Source organism: Coregonus lavaretus (assembly GCF_964263955.1).
Source record: "Coregonus lavaretus genome assembly, chromosome: 8".
Lineage (NCBI taxonomy): Eukaryota > Metazoa > Chordata > Actinopteri > Salmoniformes > Salmonidae > Coregonus > Coregonus lavaretus.
This window is the reverse complement of record NC_139995.1, coordinates 39,738,611-39,758,537: the sequence shown is the minus strand read 5'-3', so window position 1 is coordinate 39,758,537 and position 19,927 is coordinate 39,738,611. Positions and strand designations below refer to the sequence as shown.

The 19,927-nt window shown below is 41.5% G+C and overlaps 1 protein-coding gene across 1 annotated transcript in view; it reads right to left on the bottom strand.

Annotated features, from left to right (window-relative positions):
- The window catches only part of slc6a22.2 (solute carrier family 6 member 22, tandem duplicate 2), a gene marked incomplete at both ends in the record, with an annotated part of 34,652 nt that extends 19,017 nt beyond the window's left edge, over positions 1–15,635 (bottom strand). The window contains 12 exons of the mRNA XM_084166899.1: positions 880–980; positions 1,251–1,353; positions 1,595–1,735; positions 12,731–12,843; positions 12,922–13,046; positions 13,179–13,282; positions 13,398–13,532; positions 13,646–13,778; positions 13,894–13,978; positions 14,218–14,358; positions 14,682–14,816; positions 15,461–15,635. Of these exons, the coding sequence (XP_084023025.1) occupies positions 880–980; positions 1,251–1,353; positions 1,595–1,735; positions 12,731–12,843; positions 12,922–13,046; positions 13,179–13,282; positions 13,398–13,532; positions 13,646–13,778; positions 13,894–13,978; positions 14,218–14,358; positions 14,682–14,816; positions 15,461–15,635 (1,491 nt within the window). The remainder of the gene's footprint in view (positions 1–879; positions 981–1,250; positions 1,354–1,594; positions 1,736–12,730; positions 12,844–12,921; positions 13,047–13,178; positions 13,283–13,397; positions 13,533–13,645; positions 13,779–13,893; positions 13,979–14,217; positions 14,359–14,681; positions 14,817–15,460) is intronic.
- Between the last annotated feature and the right edge of the window lie 4,292 nt (positions 15,636–19,927).

The window sequence follows — 19,927 nt, the reverse complement described above, 5'->3', positions numbered from 1 at the left end:
ACTGTGTGAATCAGGCCTTCATGGTCAAAATGCTGCAAAGAAACCACTACTAAAGGAAACCAATAAGTAGAAGAGACTTGCTTGGGCCAAGAAACACGAGCAATGGAAATTAGACTGGTGAAAATGTGTCCTTTGGTCTGGAGTCCAAATTGGAGATTTTTGGTTCCAACCGCTGTGTCTTTGTGAGACGCGGTGTGGGTGAACGGATGATCTCCACATGTATATTTCCCACCGTAAAGCATGGAGGAAGAGGTGATGTGGTGTGGGGGTGCTTTGATGGTGACACTGTCTGTGATTTATTTAGAATTCAAGGCACACTTAACCAGCATGGCTACCACAGCATTCTGCAGCGATACGCCATCCCATCTGGTTTGGGCTTAGTGGGACTATCATTTGTTTTTCAACAGGACAATGACCACACCTCCAGGCTGTGTAAGGGCTATTTTACCAAGAAGGAGAGTGATTGAGTGCTGCATCAGCCACCGATCTCAACCAAATTGAGATGGTTTGGGATGAGTCGGACCGCAGAGTGAAGGAAAATCAGCCAACAAGTGCTCAGCATATGTGGGAACTCCTTCAAGACTGTTGGAAAAGCATTCCAGATGAAGCTGGTTGAGAGAATGCTAATAGTGTGCAAAGCTGTCATCAAGGTAAAGGGTGGCTATTTGAAGAATCTCAAATATAAAATATATTTTTTGGTTACTACATGATTCCATTTGTGTTATCTCATAGTTTTGATGTCTTCACTATTATTCTACAATGTAGAAAATAGTAAAAATAAAGAAACTCTTGAATGAATAGGTGTTCTAAAACCTTTGACCGGTAGTGTGTGTTAACTAATGACCTAGAGACACTTGTTTCAGCTAGCAAGATACTTACTGTGCATATGACCGGTGTGATGTACATCCAACAGTACTTCATGAATGGCCAAGGACGATAGCCAATCATGTCCTCAATATTAACATACAGTCGCTCCGCACCTTGAGGGCATAAAATATATTCACTTTAGTAATGATTCACAGATGATTCGTGATTGAAGTTTTAGGCAGTTGTAAAATATATCTGATTTAGAGTAACTTAACGCAACCCAGTGTTATCAACATAACACTATTGGTACAATGATGAAATGTACTGTTTCGACTCATACATTCAGTATGTTCCCTCAAATGGCATTAAACTAGTTACTGTTGACTTTAAATGTTTTGTATGGAAATGTTTGTGCATTTGTGGTTAACCCTGATGCTTCTCACCATAACACCACCCAACACAGACGGCCTGGAGAATAGCAAAGACCAGGAGAGTCATCCCACTGCAGGCATAGTAATCAAACAGCTGAAACACATACAGGCCACCCTACAGAGAGGGGGGTGAGGGGGTGGTAGGCAGAATAATTACTAAACAATCTTTCTAAATAAGAAAATTGGATTTAAAGTACTGTGAGTAGCAGGCAACACACGTGACTTTCACTGCAAATCATCTGATATCTGTGGGAACAGAGAGGTTCAAATGCCCATTCTTCTTCCTATAAAAGCTACCTGATCATATTACTAATCTGTTGTGGTAAACCCGTTCGACCAGTATTGTCGACTCTCACCTCTGTGACCATTAGCAGGCCAACCAGGAAGCTGCACACACTGATGCCAAGCAGGAGAAGTTTTTTCCGCAGATGGCCCACGTGGAAGAAAGAGGGGTACATGTCTGAGATCGCTGTGACCAAGGCCTCGTGATATACAAACTGAGGGGCAAAAAGGTTGTTCTAGTGAGGATGTAGGCCTATCAATTAAACAAACAATCAATCAAATGTATTTATGAAGCCCCTTCTACATCAAGAGTTGTCACAATGTGCTTTACAGTAACTCGGCCTAGACACCAATGAGCAGTGATAAACATGCATTTGGTACATTCATTTGACAGAGATCATCAGAATCATAACAGGTATCACCTTATGAATTGCCTAATATAATAACGCAAACCATAACTACCTGAGAATAGCTTATACAACTCAAAAAAGCCTACACAGCTTCTAGTGTTGTAACTTGTTCATCAAAACAGTCTGAAACAGAGCACAGATCAAACAAGCAACATCTTGCTAGATCTGAGCATGAATCAGTAGCAAACACCAGAACGTCCACATTAATCTGATCAAAAACACTGCAGCTCAATACCACAAAGCAGAACAGACATGCAGGGATTGATTTAAGGTCTGAAAGGCACTTGCGCAACAGGCAAGTTGGGTATTTTTTGGTTATTAATGTTAGCTGATTTCCACGCAAAAATTACCTAACTTTCTCTAAAGGGAGTGGCTCCTGCTCTATTTCTCACAGGACCTTAGGGACTTATGTTAATTTGAACCTGGACCTGGTTAACTGCATAGTTAAATGCCAAAAATAAGAAATTTGCAACGTTACTAAGCAAAACCAAACAAACAAAACAAGAATAGCCAGTACAAATTGTCATTAACGTAATTTACTTGCGTGGTTTTGCAGTTTGCACTACACCACGACAAGCAACTGGTCATGTTGTCATTAGCTAGCTCATTATAGCGACGCCAGCTAGTGAATTAGCAAGCTAATGATAGTTAGCTAGCTAGTTAGCAGGCCATTGAATCTCGCTAGCCAACAAGTTAGCATCAGTTAGGCATTGGACTAAAGACTTTGTTAGGGGCTACTTAGCTAGCTAATGTTAGCTTGTTCTATATGGAGCCTAAGCTAATTCGCTAGCTAGCATCAATAACAACGTAGCTAGCTAGCATCGCTAACGACATAGCTAGCTAATGACAATGAGCGCTGTTTGTAGTTGTGGATAGTGCAAACTGCAAAACCATGTACGTAAATAACATTTTTCACAGTTGTAGTGGCTATTGTCATTTTGTTTGTTTGGTTTTGCTTAGTTACATTGCTAAATTCTTATTTTGGGCAATTAACTATGCAGTTAACTCAGTCTAGGTTATATTTATTTTCTTAAGTCACAAATTCCTGCGAGAATTTGTCGACTCACAGATATGTAGCCTCAGAAATAAAAGATCCGGTCATGGATCAGGAACCAATCCCTTCACTAAAACAATTGAGAGGAACCAGAAAGATCAATTTTAGGCTACTGGAATGATTTGCAGTTTGGTTGTATTTAGTATAAAATGTATCCCATGCCCAATGTGGCAACCACAGAGCATGCTCAACTTGCTCAACTGCCATAAATTGTCTGTCTTTCACCTAAACAATGGGGAGGAATTAAACATATCAGTTTTAGGCTACTGGAATTCTTCACAGATTGATTGTTTTTAGTATTCAAACCAGGCTCCATTTGCCTGACGGCTCAGTTCACTTCCCCCGGGCAATAGGGCAACCCTTCATGAACAACCGACAGCTATAGGCCTGCTAAATGTTTATTCAAGCTGAATTGGAACTCAATGATTTGATACAGTTCTTGAAACTGAACTGGAGCAGCAGATCTTTCCAATTTCACCCATAGTTGATTTTCTTTATTTTTTTTTACAATTTATACATTTAAAAAACGTGCAGAACCATCAGTCAAATTATGAAAAATACAGAGGTCATGAGACAGGTCAGCTGTACAATCCTATAGCACCCAGTGGAATGTATTCATGGATGCCAAGGGAAGCCGGACTTCCCCAAATATTTGACAAATAAAAATGTATATTTCGTCTCTGTGTTTTGATAATTTTCCGTCAATTCGCAAGTGGCTGAATCTCACTGGAGAAATAATTCGAGCAAACAGCGCCCCTATGTCTCAGTATGTGTAGCCCATGTGTTCTGATGCTGTCTGGACCAAAATAATATTACATGTTGCCACCGTAGCATTTGATTGATTGATGCCAGCAAGCATTTGGCCTCCCTTGATAAAACAATTATAAAAGAATTAGCCAATCAGCGTTGAGCTGAGCTCAACTGTGGGTTGTCCTGGTGCAGCAAAACGCCCCCCAAGGGAGGCCAGATTGGATTTGGCTTCAGACCAATCAAATCACTTCCTAAGCAAAACGTAATTTTCAGAAACACATGTCTGTTTCTGGTCTGCTTGTGTTGTTGTCCTGCAGTAGCTAGCCTTGATAAATCATCCCTTTCCTAAGCCATGGATGGAGATGGGGATTTGGATTTGTGGTTTTGACTTAATTCTCTGTACAGGCCAATGATTATTATGCATATTCTGATCTAACCATAAATTAATATGTTGTGCCACTGGCCTGAGATGATTTAAAGTTCAATATGTAGCCTAGATGTAGCCTACAAGGCTCACGTTAACTAGCTAGCTAGCTAACTTAGCTGGTTCATTGTTGCCAATGCCAGGAAGTGAGGCTAGCAAGCATTTTAGCTTGGTAGCCTATGAAAACAAAAACTAAAAGTGTATTGTATGACAGAGCCACAGACCCTTTTGCCAACATGAAAGAGAGGAGGAAGGCATTGGTATTCAATTAGTCTACAAGAAGGGTGAGTAAAAAAAGAAAGTTTACTTACTTGTGCGCGCACACACACAGAGACAGAAATCAGTACCATGGACAACCACATGATATATAGCAACATTAATTGGACTAAATCGTTTTTGGTATCTTTAAGAATGTTTTCAGTGTCCTACACTAAGCATACGCTACCGGTCAAAAGTTTTAGAACACCAACTCATTCGAGGGTTTTTCTTTATTTTTACTATTTTCTACATTGTAGAATAATAGTGAAGATATCAAAACTATGAAATAACACAAATTAAATAATGTAGTAAACAAAAAAGTTTTAAACAAATCAAAATATATTTTATATTTGAGATCCTTCAAATAGCCACCCTTTGCCTTGATGACAGCTTTGCACACTCTTGGCAATCTCTCAACCAGGTAGTCACCTGGAATGCATTTCAATTAACAGGTGTGCCTTCTTAAAAGTTAATTTGTAGAATTTATTTCCTTCTTAATAAGTTTGAGTTGTGTTGTGACAAGGTGTATACAGAAGATAGCCTTATTTGGTAAAAGACCAAGTCCATATTATGGCAAGAACAGCTCAAATAAGCAAAGGGAAACGACAGTCCATCGTTACTTTAAGACATGAAGGTCAGTCAATACGGAACATTTCAAGAACTTTGAACGTTTCTTCATGTGCAGTCACAAGAACCATAAAGCGCTATGATGAAACCGGCTCTCATGAGGACTACCACAGGAATGGAAGACCCAGAGTTACCTCTGCTGCAGACGATAAGTTCATTACAGTTACCAGCCTCAGAATTTGCAGCCCAAATAAATGCTTCACATGGTTCAACAGACACATCTCAACATCAACTGTTCAGAGGAGACTGTGTGAATCAGGCCTTCATGGTCGAATTGCTGCAAAGAAACCACTACTAAAGGACACCAATAAGAAGAAGAGACTTGCTTGGGCCAAGAAACACGAGCAATGGACATTAGACCGGTGGAAATTTCCAAATTGGAGATTTTTGGTTCCAACTGCCGTGTTTTTGTGAGACGCAGTGTGGGTGAACGGATGATCTCTGCATGTGTATTTCCCACCGTAAAACATGGAGCATGAGGTGTTATGGTGTGGGGGTGCTTTGCTGGTGACACTGTCTGTGATATATTTAGAATTCAAGGCACACTTAACCAGCATGGCTACCACAGCATTCTGCAGCGATGCGGCAGTCCCACTAAGCCCAAACCAGATGGGATATAATTTGTTTTCAACAGGAAAATGACCCAACACACGTTCTCCGAAAGTCCTTGAGTGGCCTAGTCCGAGTCCCCTGTAGCTCAGTTGGTAGAGCATGGCGCTTGCACCGCCAGGGTTGTGGGTTCGTTTCCCACGGGGGGCCAGTATGAAAATGTATGCACTCACTAACTTTAAGTCGCTCTGGATAAGAGTGTCTGCTAAATGACTAAAATGTAAAATGTAAGGGCTATTTTACCAAGAAGGAGAGTGATGGAGTGCTGCATCAGATGACCTGGCCTCCACAATCCCCCGACCTCAACAAATTGTATTTTTTTATTTTTTTTATTTCACCTTTATTTAACCAGGTAAGCCAGTTGAGAACAAGTTCTCATTTACAACTGCGACCTGGCCAAGATAAAGCAAAGCAGTGCGATAAAAACAACAACACAGAGTTACATATGGGGTAAACAAAACATAAAGTCAAAAATCCAACAGAAAATATATATACAGTGTGTGCAAATGTAGCAAGTTATGGAGGTAAGGCAATAAATAGACCATAGTGCAAAATAATTACAATTAGTATTAACACTGGAATGATAGATGTGCAAGAGATGATGTGCAAATAGAGATACTGGGGTGCAAATGAGCAAAATAAATAACAATATGGGGATGAGGTAGTTGAGTGGGCTAATTTCAGAAGGGCTGTGTACAGGTGTAGTGATCGGTAAGGTGCTCTGACAACTGATGCTTAAAGAGTGAGGGAGATAAGAGTCTCCAGCTTCAGAGATTTTTGCAGTTCGTTCCAGTCATTGGCAGCAGAGAACTGGAAGGAATGGCGGCCAAAGGAGGTGTTGGCTTTGGGGATGACCAGTGAGATATACCTGCTGGAGCGCATACTACGGATGGGTGTTGCTATGGTGACCAATAAGCTAAGATAAGGCGGAGATTTGCCTAGCAGTGATTTATAGATGGCCTGGAGCCAGTGGGTTTGGCGACAAATATGTAGTGAGGACCAGCCAACAAGAGTGTACAGGTCACAGTGTGGGTAGTATATGGGGCTTTGGTGACAAAACGGAGGGCACTGTGATAGACTACATCCAATTTGCTGAGTAGTGTTGGAGGCTGTTTTGTAAATGACATCGCCGAAGTCAAGGATCGGTAGGATAGTCAGTTTTACGAGGGCATGTTTGGCAGTATGAGTGAAGGAGGCTTTGTTTTGAAATAGGAAGCCGATTCTAGATTTCCCATTGGATGCTTAATGTGAGTCTGGAAGGAGAGTTTACAGTCTAACCAGACACCTAGGTATTTGTAGTTGTCCACATACTCTAGGTCAGACCCGTCGAGAGTAGTGATTCTAGTTGGGTGGGCGGGTGCCAGCAGTGTTCGATTGAAGAGCATGCATTTAATTTTACTAGTGTTTAAGAGCAGTTGGAGGCTATGGAAGGAGTGTTGTATGGCATTGAAGCTCATTTGGAGGTTTGTTAACACAGTGTCCAATGAAGGGCCAGATGTATACAAAATGGTGTCGTCTGCGTAGAGGTGGATCTGAGAGTCACCAGCAGCAAGAGCGACATCATTGCATGGGCAAGTTGCAGCGGAGGGTGCAGAGCTGGTGGCCGTGGTAGTGGTAGCCAGGTGGAAAGCATGGCCAGCCTAAGCAAAATGCTTGTTGAAATTCTCGATTATTGTAGATTTATCGGTGGTGATAGTGTTTCCTATCCTCAGTGCAGTGGGCAGCTGGGAGGAGGTGCTCTTATTCTCCATGGACTTTACAGTGTCCCAAAACATTTTGGAGTTAGAGCTACAGGATGCAAATTTCTGTTTGAAAAAGTTAGCCTTCGCTTTCTTAACTGCTTGTGTATATTGGTTCCTAACTTCCCTGAAAAGTTGCATATCGCGGGGGCTATTCAATGCTAATGCAGTACGCCACAGGATGTTTTTGTGCTGGTCAAGGGCAGTCAAGTCTGAGGAGAACCAGGGGCTATGTCTGTTCTTAGTTCTGAATTTTTTGAATGGGGCATGCTTATTTAAGATTGAGAGGAAAGCACTATTAAAGAACAACCAGGCATCCTTTACTGACAGAATGAGATCGATATCCATCCAGGATACCTGGGCCAGGTCAATTAGGAAGGCCTGCTCGCTAAAGTGTTTTAGGGAGCGTTTGACAGTGATGAGGGGTGGTCATTTGACCGCAGACCCGTTACGGACGCAGGCAATAAGGCAGTGATCGCTGAGATCCTGGTTGAAGACAGCGGAGGTATATTTAGAGGGTAAGTTAGTCAGGATGATATCTATGAGGGTGCCCATGTTTACGGATTTAGGGTTGTACCTGGTAGGTTCCTTGATAATTTGTGTGAGATTGAGGGCATCTAGTTTGGATTGTAGGATGGTCGGGGTGTTAAGCACATCCCAGTTTATGCCAGCAAGCAGTACAAACTCTGAGGATAGATGGGGGGCAATCAATTCACATATGGTGTCCAGGGCACAGCTGGGGGCTGAGGGGGGTCTGTAGCAAGCGGCAACAGTGAGAGACTTATTTCTGGAAAGGTGGATTTTTAGAAGTAGGAGCTCAAACTGTTTGGGAACAGACCTGGATAGTATGATAGAGCTCTGCAGGCTATCTCTACAGTAGATTGCAACTCCACCCCCTTTGGCAGTTCTATCTAGATGGAAAATGTTGTAGTTGGGGATGGACATTTCTGAATTTTTGATGGCCTTCCTAAGCCAGGATTCAGACACTGCTAGAACATCAGGGTTGGCGGAGTGTGCTAACGCAGTGAATAACTCAAACTTAGGAAGGAGGCTTCTGATGTTAACGTGCAGAAAACCAAGGCTTTTACAGTTACAGAAGTCAACAAATGATAACTCCTGGGGAGTAGGAGTGATACTGGGGGCTGCAGAGCCTGGGTTAGCCTCTACATCACCAGAGGAACAGAGGAGGACTAGAATAAGGATACAGCTAAAGGCTTTAAGAACTGGTCTTCTAGTGCGTTGGGTACAGAGAATAAAGGGGGCAGATTTCCGGGCGTTGTAGAATAGATTCAGGGCATTATGTACAGACAAGGATATGGAAGGATATGAGTACAGTGGAGGTAAACCTAAGCGTTGGGTAACAATGAAAGAGAGAGCATCACTGGAGGCACCGATTTGAGCCGGTCTCGGCGTGTATGGTGGGTGGAACAAAGGAGCTATTTGAGGCAGTTTGAGAATGCCTTGGGGTTCTATATTGAAATTGTATAATAAGAACTAACTGGAACAGCAATAGGCAAGGCATATTGACATGGGAGAGAGGCATAAAGCAATCACAGGTGTTATTAGAGAGAGCTAAGACAACAACTGGTAATGGCGATGAAAGTTTGGGCTGAGGCTAAACAGATAAACAGGACAGGGTACCGTGTAAAGGAACAGTCCAGCAGGCATCAGCTGTGCAGCTGAGTGATCAAAAGGTCCAGTGAACAGCAATATGTGAGTCCGAGAGCAGTTCGAATTGTTGCTAAAGCACAGCGAGCAGGAAGCACGGCTGTTGTTTGCGTGTGCTAGCGGGCCGGGGCTAGCAGATGGATCTTCGTGGTCGTCGCAACGGGAAGCCTGTTGAAACCACAAACGATTACGTCGGCAGACCAGTCGTGATGGATCGGCGGGGCTCCGTGTCGACTCTAGGAGGTCCCATCCAGTTGACAGAGAGGTAGATAGCCGGGAGATGTGCCTAACTCGAGGCTAGCTCAAGGCTGATTAGCCAACAACAACATCCATTTGGCTAGTTGCGATGATCAGGTGTTAAAGGTCCAGTGATTTAGTGATTCCGGCAGAAAATCAGAAATGTTCTGGGTCGATAATGCGCTGTGCAGACAGTGCAGACTGGCTGATAATAGTCCAGGCTAGAGCTGGCTGGTAGGTAGTGCAGACCACGGACAATGGTGAAAACCCGCTAACTGTGGCTAATAGCAAGTAGCTAGTTAGCTGGCTACTCCCGTCCGGTAGACAAAGAGGTAGATAGCCGGGATATGGGCCTGGCTTAAGGCTAACTGGTGCTTGCTTCCGGGGCAGTGGTGATTAGCCTACAGCAACATCCATTCAGTTGTGGCTAGCTAGTTGCGATACGGTGTTAGGGTCCAGTGATTCAGTTATTCCGGCAGAAAATCCGATGTTCTGGGTGAAAACCACTAATGGTGGCTAATAGCAAGTAGCTAGTTAGCTGGCTAGCTAGTTTCAACTGGAGATTCTAGATAAAGGTGAGTAAATAATAGAATCCGTTCCACATTGAGTGAGGCGGGTTGCAGGAAAGTATATTTAGTAGAAGGATGAAAAGTGTGATAGGGAAATATGTACGAAAAATACAAAAAAAATACAAAAAACAGGCTATTTACACGGACACACGACAAAGAACACAACCGCACTGCTACGCCATCTTGGATGGTTTGGGATGAGTCGGACCGCAGAGTGAATTAAAAGCAGCCAACAAGTGCTCAGCATATGTGGGAACTCCTTCAAGACTGTTGGAAAAGCATTCCAAGTGAAGCTGGTTGAGAGAATGCCAAGAGTTTGCAAAGCTGTCATCAATGCAAAGGGTGGCTATTTGAAGAATCTCAAATATAAAATATATTTTGATTTGTTTAACACTTCTTTGGTTACTACATGATTCCATATGTGTTATTTCATAGTTTTGATGTCTTCACTATTATTCTGCAATGTAAAAAATAGTGAAAATAAAGAAAAACCCCTGAATGAGTAGGTGTTCTAAAACTTTTGACCGGTAGCGTATATAGCCTTGTTGATTTGATGGTGTTTAAATGTTTTTAAGTTGAAATGGTGCTGGAATAGCAGAGGCAGTGCTCCTGTTGTCTTTGTACTGACTTGTGGTAACTCCGTGGTCTTAAAACGGTACTTGTTTAATAAACTGTTGAAAACATTAACTTGCTTGACAATGCTGCATGTGATGTATCTGTTTGTTACATGCAATATTTGCTTTGTGGACTTTACCGTACAGATGTTGCTCTCCGGTTTTGTGATGAAACAAACGTATGTGAAGTTGAATTTATTCCGCCACTGTGTGACTGTTGTCTTTTTGTTATCACAGCCTTATTGTACAGTGCCTTCGGAAAGTATTCAGACCCCTTGACTTTTTCCACATTTTGTTTTGTTACAGCCTTATTCTAATATTGATTAAATAGTTTTTTTCTTCATCAATCTACACAATAACCAAAATGACAAAACAAAAACAGGTTATTAGGAATTGTTGCTAATTTATTAAAAAGTAAATATCACATTTACATAAGTATTCAGACCCTTCACTCAGTACTTTGTTGAACCACCTTTGGCAGCGAATACAGCATCGAGTCTTCTTGGGTATGACGCTACAAGCCTCGCACATCTGTATTTAGGGAGTTTCTCCCATTCTTCTCTGCAGATCCTCTCAAGCTCTGTCAGGTTGGATGGGGAGCGTTGCTACACAGCTATTTTCAGGTCTCTCCAGAGATTTTCGATCGGGTTCAAGTCCGGGCGCAGGCTAGGCCACTCAAGGACATTCGGAGACTTGTCCCGAAGCCACTCCTGCGTTGTCTTGTCTGTGTGCTTAGGGTCGTTGTCCTGTTGGAAGGTGAACCTTCGTCCCAGTCTGAGGTCCTGAGCACTCTGGAGCAGGTTTTCATGAAGGATCTCTCTGTACTTTGCTCTGTTCATCTTTCCCTCGATCCTGTCTAGTCTCCCAGTCCCTGCCGCTGAAAAACATCCCCACAACATGATGCTGCCACCACCATGCTTCACCGTAGGGATGGTGCCAGGTTTCCTCCAGACTTGACGCTCGGCATTTAGGCCAAGGAGTTCAATCTTGGTTTCATCAGACCCAGAGAATCTTGTTTCTCATGGTCTGAGAGTCTTTAGGTGCCTTTTGGCAAACTCCAAGCGGGCTGTCATGTGCCTTTTTACTGAGGAGTGGCTTCCGTCTGGCCACTCTACCATAAAGGCCTGATTGGTGGACTGCTGCAGAGATGGTTGTCCTTCTGGAACGTTTTCCCATCTCCACAGAGGAACTGTAGAGCTCTGTCAGAGTGACCATCAGGTTCTTGGTCACCTCCCTGAACAAGGCCCTTCTCCCCCAATTGCTCAGTTTGGCCGGGCGGCCAGCTCTAGGAAGAGTCTTGGTGGTACAAACTTCTTCCATTTAAGAATGATGGAGGCCACTTTGTTCTTGGGGACATTCAATGCTGCAGAAATGTTTTGGTACCCTTCCCCAGTTCTGTGCCTCGACACAATCCTGTCTCTGAGCTCTACGGACAATTCCTTCGACCTCATGGCTTGGTTTTGGCTTTGACATGCACTGTCAACTGTGGGGTCGTTATATAGACAGGTATGTGCCTTTACAAGTCATATCCAATCAATTGAATTTACCACAGGTGGTCTTCAATCAAGTTGTAGAAACATCTCAAGGATGATCAATGGAAACAGGATGCACCTGAGCTCAATTCCGAGTCTCATAGCAAAGGGTCTGAATACTTATGTAAATAATATTTTTTATTTTATTTTATTTTATACATTTGCCCAAAATTCGACAAACCCGTTTTCTCTTTGTCATTATGGGGTATTGTGTCAAGGGGTCTGAATACTGCCACCACCATGCACCGTGGTCCTCTGTAGCTCAGCTGGTAGAGCACGGCGCTTGTAACGCCAAGGTAGTGGGTTCGATCCCCGGGACCACCCATACACAAAAATGTATGCACGCATGACTGTAAGTCGCTTTGGATAAAAGCGTCTGCTAAATGGCATATTATATTATATTATATTATATTATATATTATTATATATATTATATAATACTTTCCGAAGTCACTGTATATCATGATGGCGTATGAACTAATTGGTTTTAGAGCAAACAATGCAATTATCACAACAGGTTGTAATATGGCTGTTTTACTGGCTTGGCTTGGCTTCCTCAAGGATTTTACCCACGCACCGCTACTGATAGCACCTGACATTCAGATACCAGAATAAGTAACGCTAAGTGGCCCAAGGGGCAAAGTAGCTTTTAAAATGTAGTGACAAATCAAGTTTTTTCTCAAATCATTTTGTAGACCTTCATGGCCGGTCTAACCTACCTCACTGTCTAACCCCAGTAGGATGATCATGATGAAGAAGAAGATGGCCCAGAGTTGGGGTACTGGCATCATGGCCACAGCACGAGGGTAGGCGATGAACGCCAGGCCAGGACCTGTAAGTGGTACATAAAGCATTGTGTTCACATTATATCCCTCAGAGGGTTTGAAGGTACATGTGGAGCATTACCTACCTGATTCAGCCACCATTGAGATGTCCATGCCCTGTTCATAAGCCATGAAGCCCAGTACAGAGAAGATGGCAAAACCAGCCACAAAGCTAGTCACACTGTTTAGTAGACAAAGATACACACAGTCCCTGAAATTAAAAATACATTAGTCAGCCTTAAACTCACACAACAAAATAGGTCTTCTCAATACAATGTCATGAATCATGATCAAGATCTGTTATTTACAAGGTGTGCTGAGATTAATAGCGGGTTTAAAGTACCTGTAGCAGTTGTTGTTGTACTTGTTGTAGCTGCCTAAAGTTGTCAAAACCCCTGTACAAACTCCATAGGAGTAAAATATCTGGCTTCCAGCATCCATCCATACCTGAAACAATATGTCAAAATAACTGTTAACTGTGGTAGAAAGTGACTGTTTTAGAAAGTATATTTGCATCTGTGGGATGGATCTCAGTTTTGGACACAATGAAGTGTGTTCCTACCTGTGGGTCAGCGAGGCGGGCTGGGTCTGGGTAGAGGTAGTATTTGATACCATCTATGGCCCCCGGCAGTGTGAGTCCACGAACTAGCAACACCACCAGCATCACATAGGGGAAGGTGGCAGTGAAATAGACCACCTGAGGGGAGGGGGGACCAGTCCAGCATTACATTCACTCAGTCTATGGCTCATCCTAACAACTCTACAGTATTCATGAGGTCATCAGGCTGAATGGCAGAGATCCCACCTTACCTTTCCAGTAGACTTCACTCCTTTCCAGACACAGAAGTAACAGATAATCCAGGACAGTAGAAGACACAGAGATAGGTCCCAGCGAATATTCCCAATTTCTTCAATTCCCCCAGACAAGCCCAATATTCTTCTCCTGAGTGTAAAAGCACATTTAGTAATATTCACCCGAACTGTGTTAAAAAAAAATGCATTCATACATAATAAAAATGTTTGTTTTTTAAATACATGTACATTGTCAAGTCACTTACTCCCAAAATTCAATGACTGAGGATGTAGTGTTCCCATGAGAGTGGTCAGAGAATGTGCTGTTCTGGCCATGCTCAAAACAGTTGTCTTATAGTGAGAGAAAACAATTGATATTACAAAACAATTAAATCATATGGATGGGGTTGGGTAGTGTATGGCTTATGTACATTTGAGGTGCATTAACTTCCAGCTATAAACTTTCAGCAATACATTGTCTGTGCAATGTATTTAACTTAAAAAAGCTGTCAATAATGTTATGATTAGTTAGTGGTTGACAACAACCATAAATTATTGACAAGCATAACATATAATATAAAATAAAATACCTGTGTTCCAACTATTTTTACAACTGGCCCATGGGAGTTCTGAGCTGAAGGAAGAGAAGAGGTATAGGAACGCCCAAGCCAGAATGATGATGTAATACACTCCAGTGTACAAAACTACCACTTGGCTTCCATAGCCCAGGCCTATTGAGAGAGGTCAACATCATAAAACGACAACATAGAAAACGTAAAGAATTTGGGGTCTGGTATGGGGCTTATCAATGAGGAAATACTTACTGAATTGAGGATAATTGCTTCCTGAATTGACTGAATTGAAATGGAAATGTCCTCAACCTTGACAAAAGGTTCATATTACCAGTATAGCCATATTAGCACTATCTTGTTGGCATCAATAAACAGGCTACTTCATACAAATGTTGTTAACTGACAGCTTTATATAGTCTAGAGCTATGCTGCCAATGGTAAAGAGAAAGTTTAGGTAAAATTACCCAATCCTTAAGACTTAACTTCAAAGAGTGGGCAGATTTTCCTCCAGCAAGTGATTCCACCCTGACTAGTGTACTGGCCCATCGATGTCTCCAGGAAGAAGAGGGGAACACCGCAGGTGAACAGGAACAGAATATAGGGGACAAAGAAAACCCCTTTTGGAGCAATGATTAATAAGTAATTTGCATGAAACACTGAAATTGACTATGCATTTTGAACCACTGTCAAAGTCAGGGAAATTGTAAACTTATACTTAGTCTTATATTACAAAGCACCACAAAAGTCACATGCTAGTAAAGCATCTGTGGAGAGAGTTTGTAAGTTAGGGTTGATGGGTTACAGACAGTTTTACATTTTTAGTCATTTAGCAGATGCTCGTATTCAGAGAGACTTACAGTTAGTGAGTGTATACATTTTCATACTGGCCCCCCGTGGGAAACAAACCCACAACCCTGGCGTTGCAAGCGCCATGCTCTACCAACTGAGCTACACAGGGGGCTAAGCTCATGAGCACAGTTGAACTAAGCTCATGAGCACTTAAAAGTTATATTCTTCAAGAATCAATGGCTATATATCCTTAAATTAAATATATGGAATATGGAAAAATATGGATGTACCAAACCCAGATTGCCCCTTTTAAGTAAATACAATTTTTCGAATTTACAGCAGAATAAGTTTCATTATGTAACAGCTTAGCCTTATATGAATAAATCAAAATAAAACACTTATATATGAGCAATTTCATTACTACGTGTGTTTAAATTTATATAACCACATAAAGATGTGGTGTGATGCTCACCTCCTCCATTTTTATAGCACAGGTATGGGAACCTCCATACGTTTCCCAGACCGACAATGTGTCCAGCTACTGCCAAGAAAAACTCAATTTTGCTGCCCCACTTGCCCCTGTCCTGGGGCTTGGGTTCAGGGTGTTCCACGTTCAGCTTCACCTCCGTCTCATATGTACGCTCCATTTCAGCCTTCGAAAGTCTATTACAGTGTCCTGAAATGTTACATACCATACCAAAGTTATTGTTTTGAAGCACTACTTTTGAAAATGTAAGTGATATATTATGTTGAAAATAAGGCTTTTGTTTAAATGTCTTAACATTGTGGTGAATATCTAAAGCATGATTACTACACTGTAAAAACATATATAATAATTGAACATAAAAAGTCCATGTTGCTTAAATATCCAAGTTGGCTGGACTTAAAATTGTGAAAATGTTGAGCTGGAATACATGGAATACTCCACTAACCCAATTATATTTTTCTCAATGTACTTGAATTTGAAAAGCAATATTGAGTAAACTTACGTTTGCTTTTGCAACACATAGCTGAGTTAACACAGTTTAATTAGCTTAGAGTGCAACGTAAAATACTGTGTTGGCTTTAAAAACATGTCTCATTAACATATTACCCTGTGTGCTTTTTTCAGCAGGTTGTTTTTACTTTATTTTAGTCCATTTCCTTGTCAGGGACCAGTGTACAACTAAAACATTTATTTCAGAGGCTGAAATATGATGCATTAAAACAGATCTAGCAAAACGGGAAGTGGATTTGTTCTATCCATTGGTGAGATTGTTTTACCTGTTTAATAATATGCCATTTAGCAGACGCTTTTATCCAAAGCGACTTACAGTCATGCGTGCATAAATTTTTGTGTATGGGTGGTCCCGGGGATCGAACCCACTACCCTGGCGTTACAAGCGCCGTGCTCTACCAGCTGAGCTACAGAGGACCACTACTTGTCTGTAGTTAGTCAGAGCAGATATGAAAGAACCTCCTAACGCATCCATTCATTGGATCATGACTGAAACTGGAAAGGAGTCAAGTGGGACTCTAGGTACAACATTAATATACTTGTTTCAACCAAATTAAAAATATAACAGCCATCTGTCAATAACCAAAAATTCCATAGTTGAGCAAACATCTATATTAGAGTTCATCCAACTTAAAATGCTTAGTTAATCTGATGATAGGCTTACATCTTTAAAATAAAGCCTTTAATACTGCCGAACTATTTATCTCACAAATGACAGTTTGACTGATGACAAACTGCACATTTCAAAATGTCAAAGTAAAAGCATATCCTGTACCTCATGCAGCAGATCAGTAAACAGGCAAGTGTCTGTCTGAAGATTTCTCAACTCCTTGGACCACACTGTTTGCTTCCAGTACAACGGAGTTAGTTAGTGAGAGCGAGCAGGATATCAAGTGAGCTGGATGGACGTGTAGAGGAAGGTGGAGGTGCTTTTATTGAGGTCATGAAATAAGATAGCAGACCCCCCCACAACCCACACACACACTTGTATATTGTACATCGGTAACATTGTTGTGTAGCATGTTGTGGGCCTAAGGAGATTACTGCTATCACAGGGTTACTGACCCACCACACCAGCTCTGCATGTTCAGGCGACAAGTTTCTGAAGAAATGTACTCTCATGTACTTTCATTTTGTGAAGAATGGATTTAAAACGATCACCCAGCAAACCAAAGCTGGTTCTGTGAATGTTCCAAAAACATTTCCTTAAGTTGTGGGAAAGGTGTAAAAACATTCCCCCCAAAGGTTCTAATAACACAAAATGTGTCCAGTTGTGCTGATGATTATACAATTTTTGTATTAGGGTGCACAAAACATTCCTCTAATGTTACAAGAATGTTAACAGAAAAGAACATATGTGTTCTTAAAAGTTCCCAAAACATTTAATTAGGTTGTGAGAACCGTGTGTGGACATTACAAGAGATAGGTTCCCAAAACACAATCTGTCCTGTTGTGCTGACATTCATACAATGTTTCTATCAGGGTGCACAAAACATTCCCCTACTGTTGCAAGAATGTTCACATACATTTTATGTATTCTTTAAAGCATAGGTGTCAAACTCATTCCACGGAGGGTCGAGGGTCTGCGGGTTTTCACTCCTCCCTTGTTCTTACATATTTTTTTACCTTTAATTTATCAGGGAGTCATACTGAGACCAAGGTCTTTTTTTACAGATGATCCCAGAATTACATAAATTACAGAAAATACACACAAAATATAAATACAAAATGCAAGCAGAAAGAAAGAAAAACACTGTCATAAAAAAAATAAACAGATTCAACAGTAATAAGGTCCTCAATCAGCTTTCTGAATTGCCCTACAGGCACCAGAACATCAAATTTAAGAACATTTTGAAGATTGTTCCACAAATAAGGTGCAATAAAACTAAAAGCTGATTTACCTGACTCAGTAGAGACGAAAGGAATTTACAGAGTTAACCATCCCTGAGACTGGGTGCGGTAACTCGTATGTCTAAAGTTTAGTAATGATGTTAGGTACAGTGGGACTCTAAAAGGGCTTTATAAATGAAAACATAGCAATCGAAGAGGGCCAACCAACTTTCTGGTAGAGAATGCAGTGATGAATACTAAAATTGTCGCCCGTAATAAAGCACAGTGCACTATGATAAACTGCATCTAACGGCTTTAATGAAGTGGCAGCTGCCACTTAAATAATGAATTAAGGTCACTAATTAGTACGGAATTCCCCACACCTGGTTGTCTATGGCTTAACTGAAAGGAAAAACCAAAACCCTGCAAACACTAGGCCCTCCATGGAATGACTTTGACACCTCTGCTTTAAAGGTTCCCGACATATTATATTATATTTAGGTTTTACCAAGCATTCCCTCAATGTTGTTAGAACGTTAGTCCTATGTTCATAGAATTATAAAAATAAATTGATCTGTCCATTGAGGTTTCTTTGATGTATTAGTGCCATCTTACTGTTGAGGAATTTTGGTTCTACAACAGTTAATGTAATCACATGACATTTTATTAGATTAACATTCTGCAAACAGTTTTACCATTTTGTTGATAGCCGCAAGCAGGAATCGAAACTGGGACCTTTTGGAGTTTTATCCCTGGAATTATTCCATAGCACCACAGGGATGAGACTACGTTGTTTATGCATTTAGGGCTCTATTTTTAACTGATGTCAAACGCACGTTAGTTTGCAATTTCGTCATGTAAAAACTGGCACGGTGGTATTTTCCAGCCCTAACGCCAGGTTCGGCAATTTACCTGTCTAACATCAACATGCTTATGGTCAGATGAGAGGGGTGGAAATATTTTAGGTGTGTGCTTAAAAACATGATCCAAAGTGCTAATTTCACGTAGCGCTGGTAGGGATATTTAAGACCAACCATAAGCTGGTTTTAGCGGTAACGCAGTTAGTTATTGCAGGGTTTCCCAAACTCGGTCATGGGGCCCCCCCTGGGTGTACGTTTTGTTTTTTGCCATAGCACTACACAGCTGATTCAAATAATCAACTAATCATCGATCTTTGATTATATGAATGAGCTGTATAGTGCTAGGGCAAAAAACAAAACCTGCACCCAGGGGGGGCCCAAGACTGAGCTTGGGAAACCCTGGCATGAATTTTGACAGCAGAAACGCAGCCTACCCAGCCGCGATGCACACTGCCCATATGCGCATGGAACAAGATGTGCTTTTGGTGCCTGTAAACTTCCCATTTAGAAACATAAAACACTCATGTTTTATCCCAATGTCATTAAAAACCAAGCATAGCCTCCAGTGGCGACCCGTCTTTCAGCTGAGCCCAACCTGTTTAGCCCCCCCCCCAAAAAAAAAAATATATATATATATATACACACACACTACCAGTCAAAAGTTTGGACAAACCTACTCATTCAAGGGTTTTCTTTATTTTTACAATGTTTACATTGTAGAATAATAGTGAAGACATCAAAACTATGAAATAACACATATTGAATCATGTAGTAACCAAAAAAGTGTTAAACAAATCAAAATATATTTTATATTTGAGATTCTTAGAATAGCCACACTTTGCCTTGATGACAGCTTTGCACACTCTTGACAGCTTTGCACACTCATCTGAGTGTCAACTACTCTCTTACATCCTGAACTTCTTCATACCAGAAACTCATCATAACAGACTATCATTTGTTTTTCAACAGGACAATGACCCAACACACCTCCAGTCTGTGTAAGGGCTATTTTACCAAGAAGGAGAGTGATGGAGTGCTGCATCAGATTACCTGGCCTCAACAATCCCCCGACCTCAACCCAATTGAGATGGTTTGGGATGAGTCGGACGGCAGAGTGAAGGAAAAGCAGCCAACAAGAGCTCAGCATATGTGGGAACTCCTTCAAGACTGTTGGAAAAGCATTGCAGGTGAAGCTGGTTCAGAGAATGCCAAGAGTGTGCAAAACAATCATCAGGGCAACAGGTGGCTATTT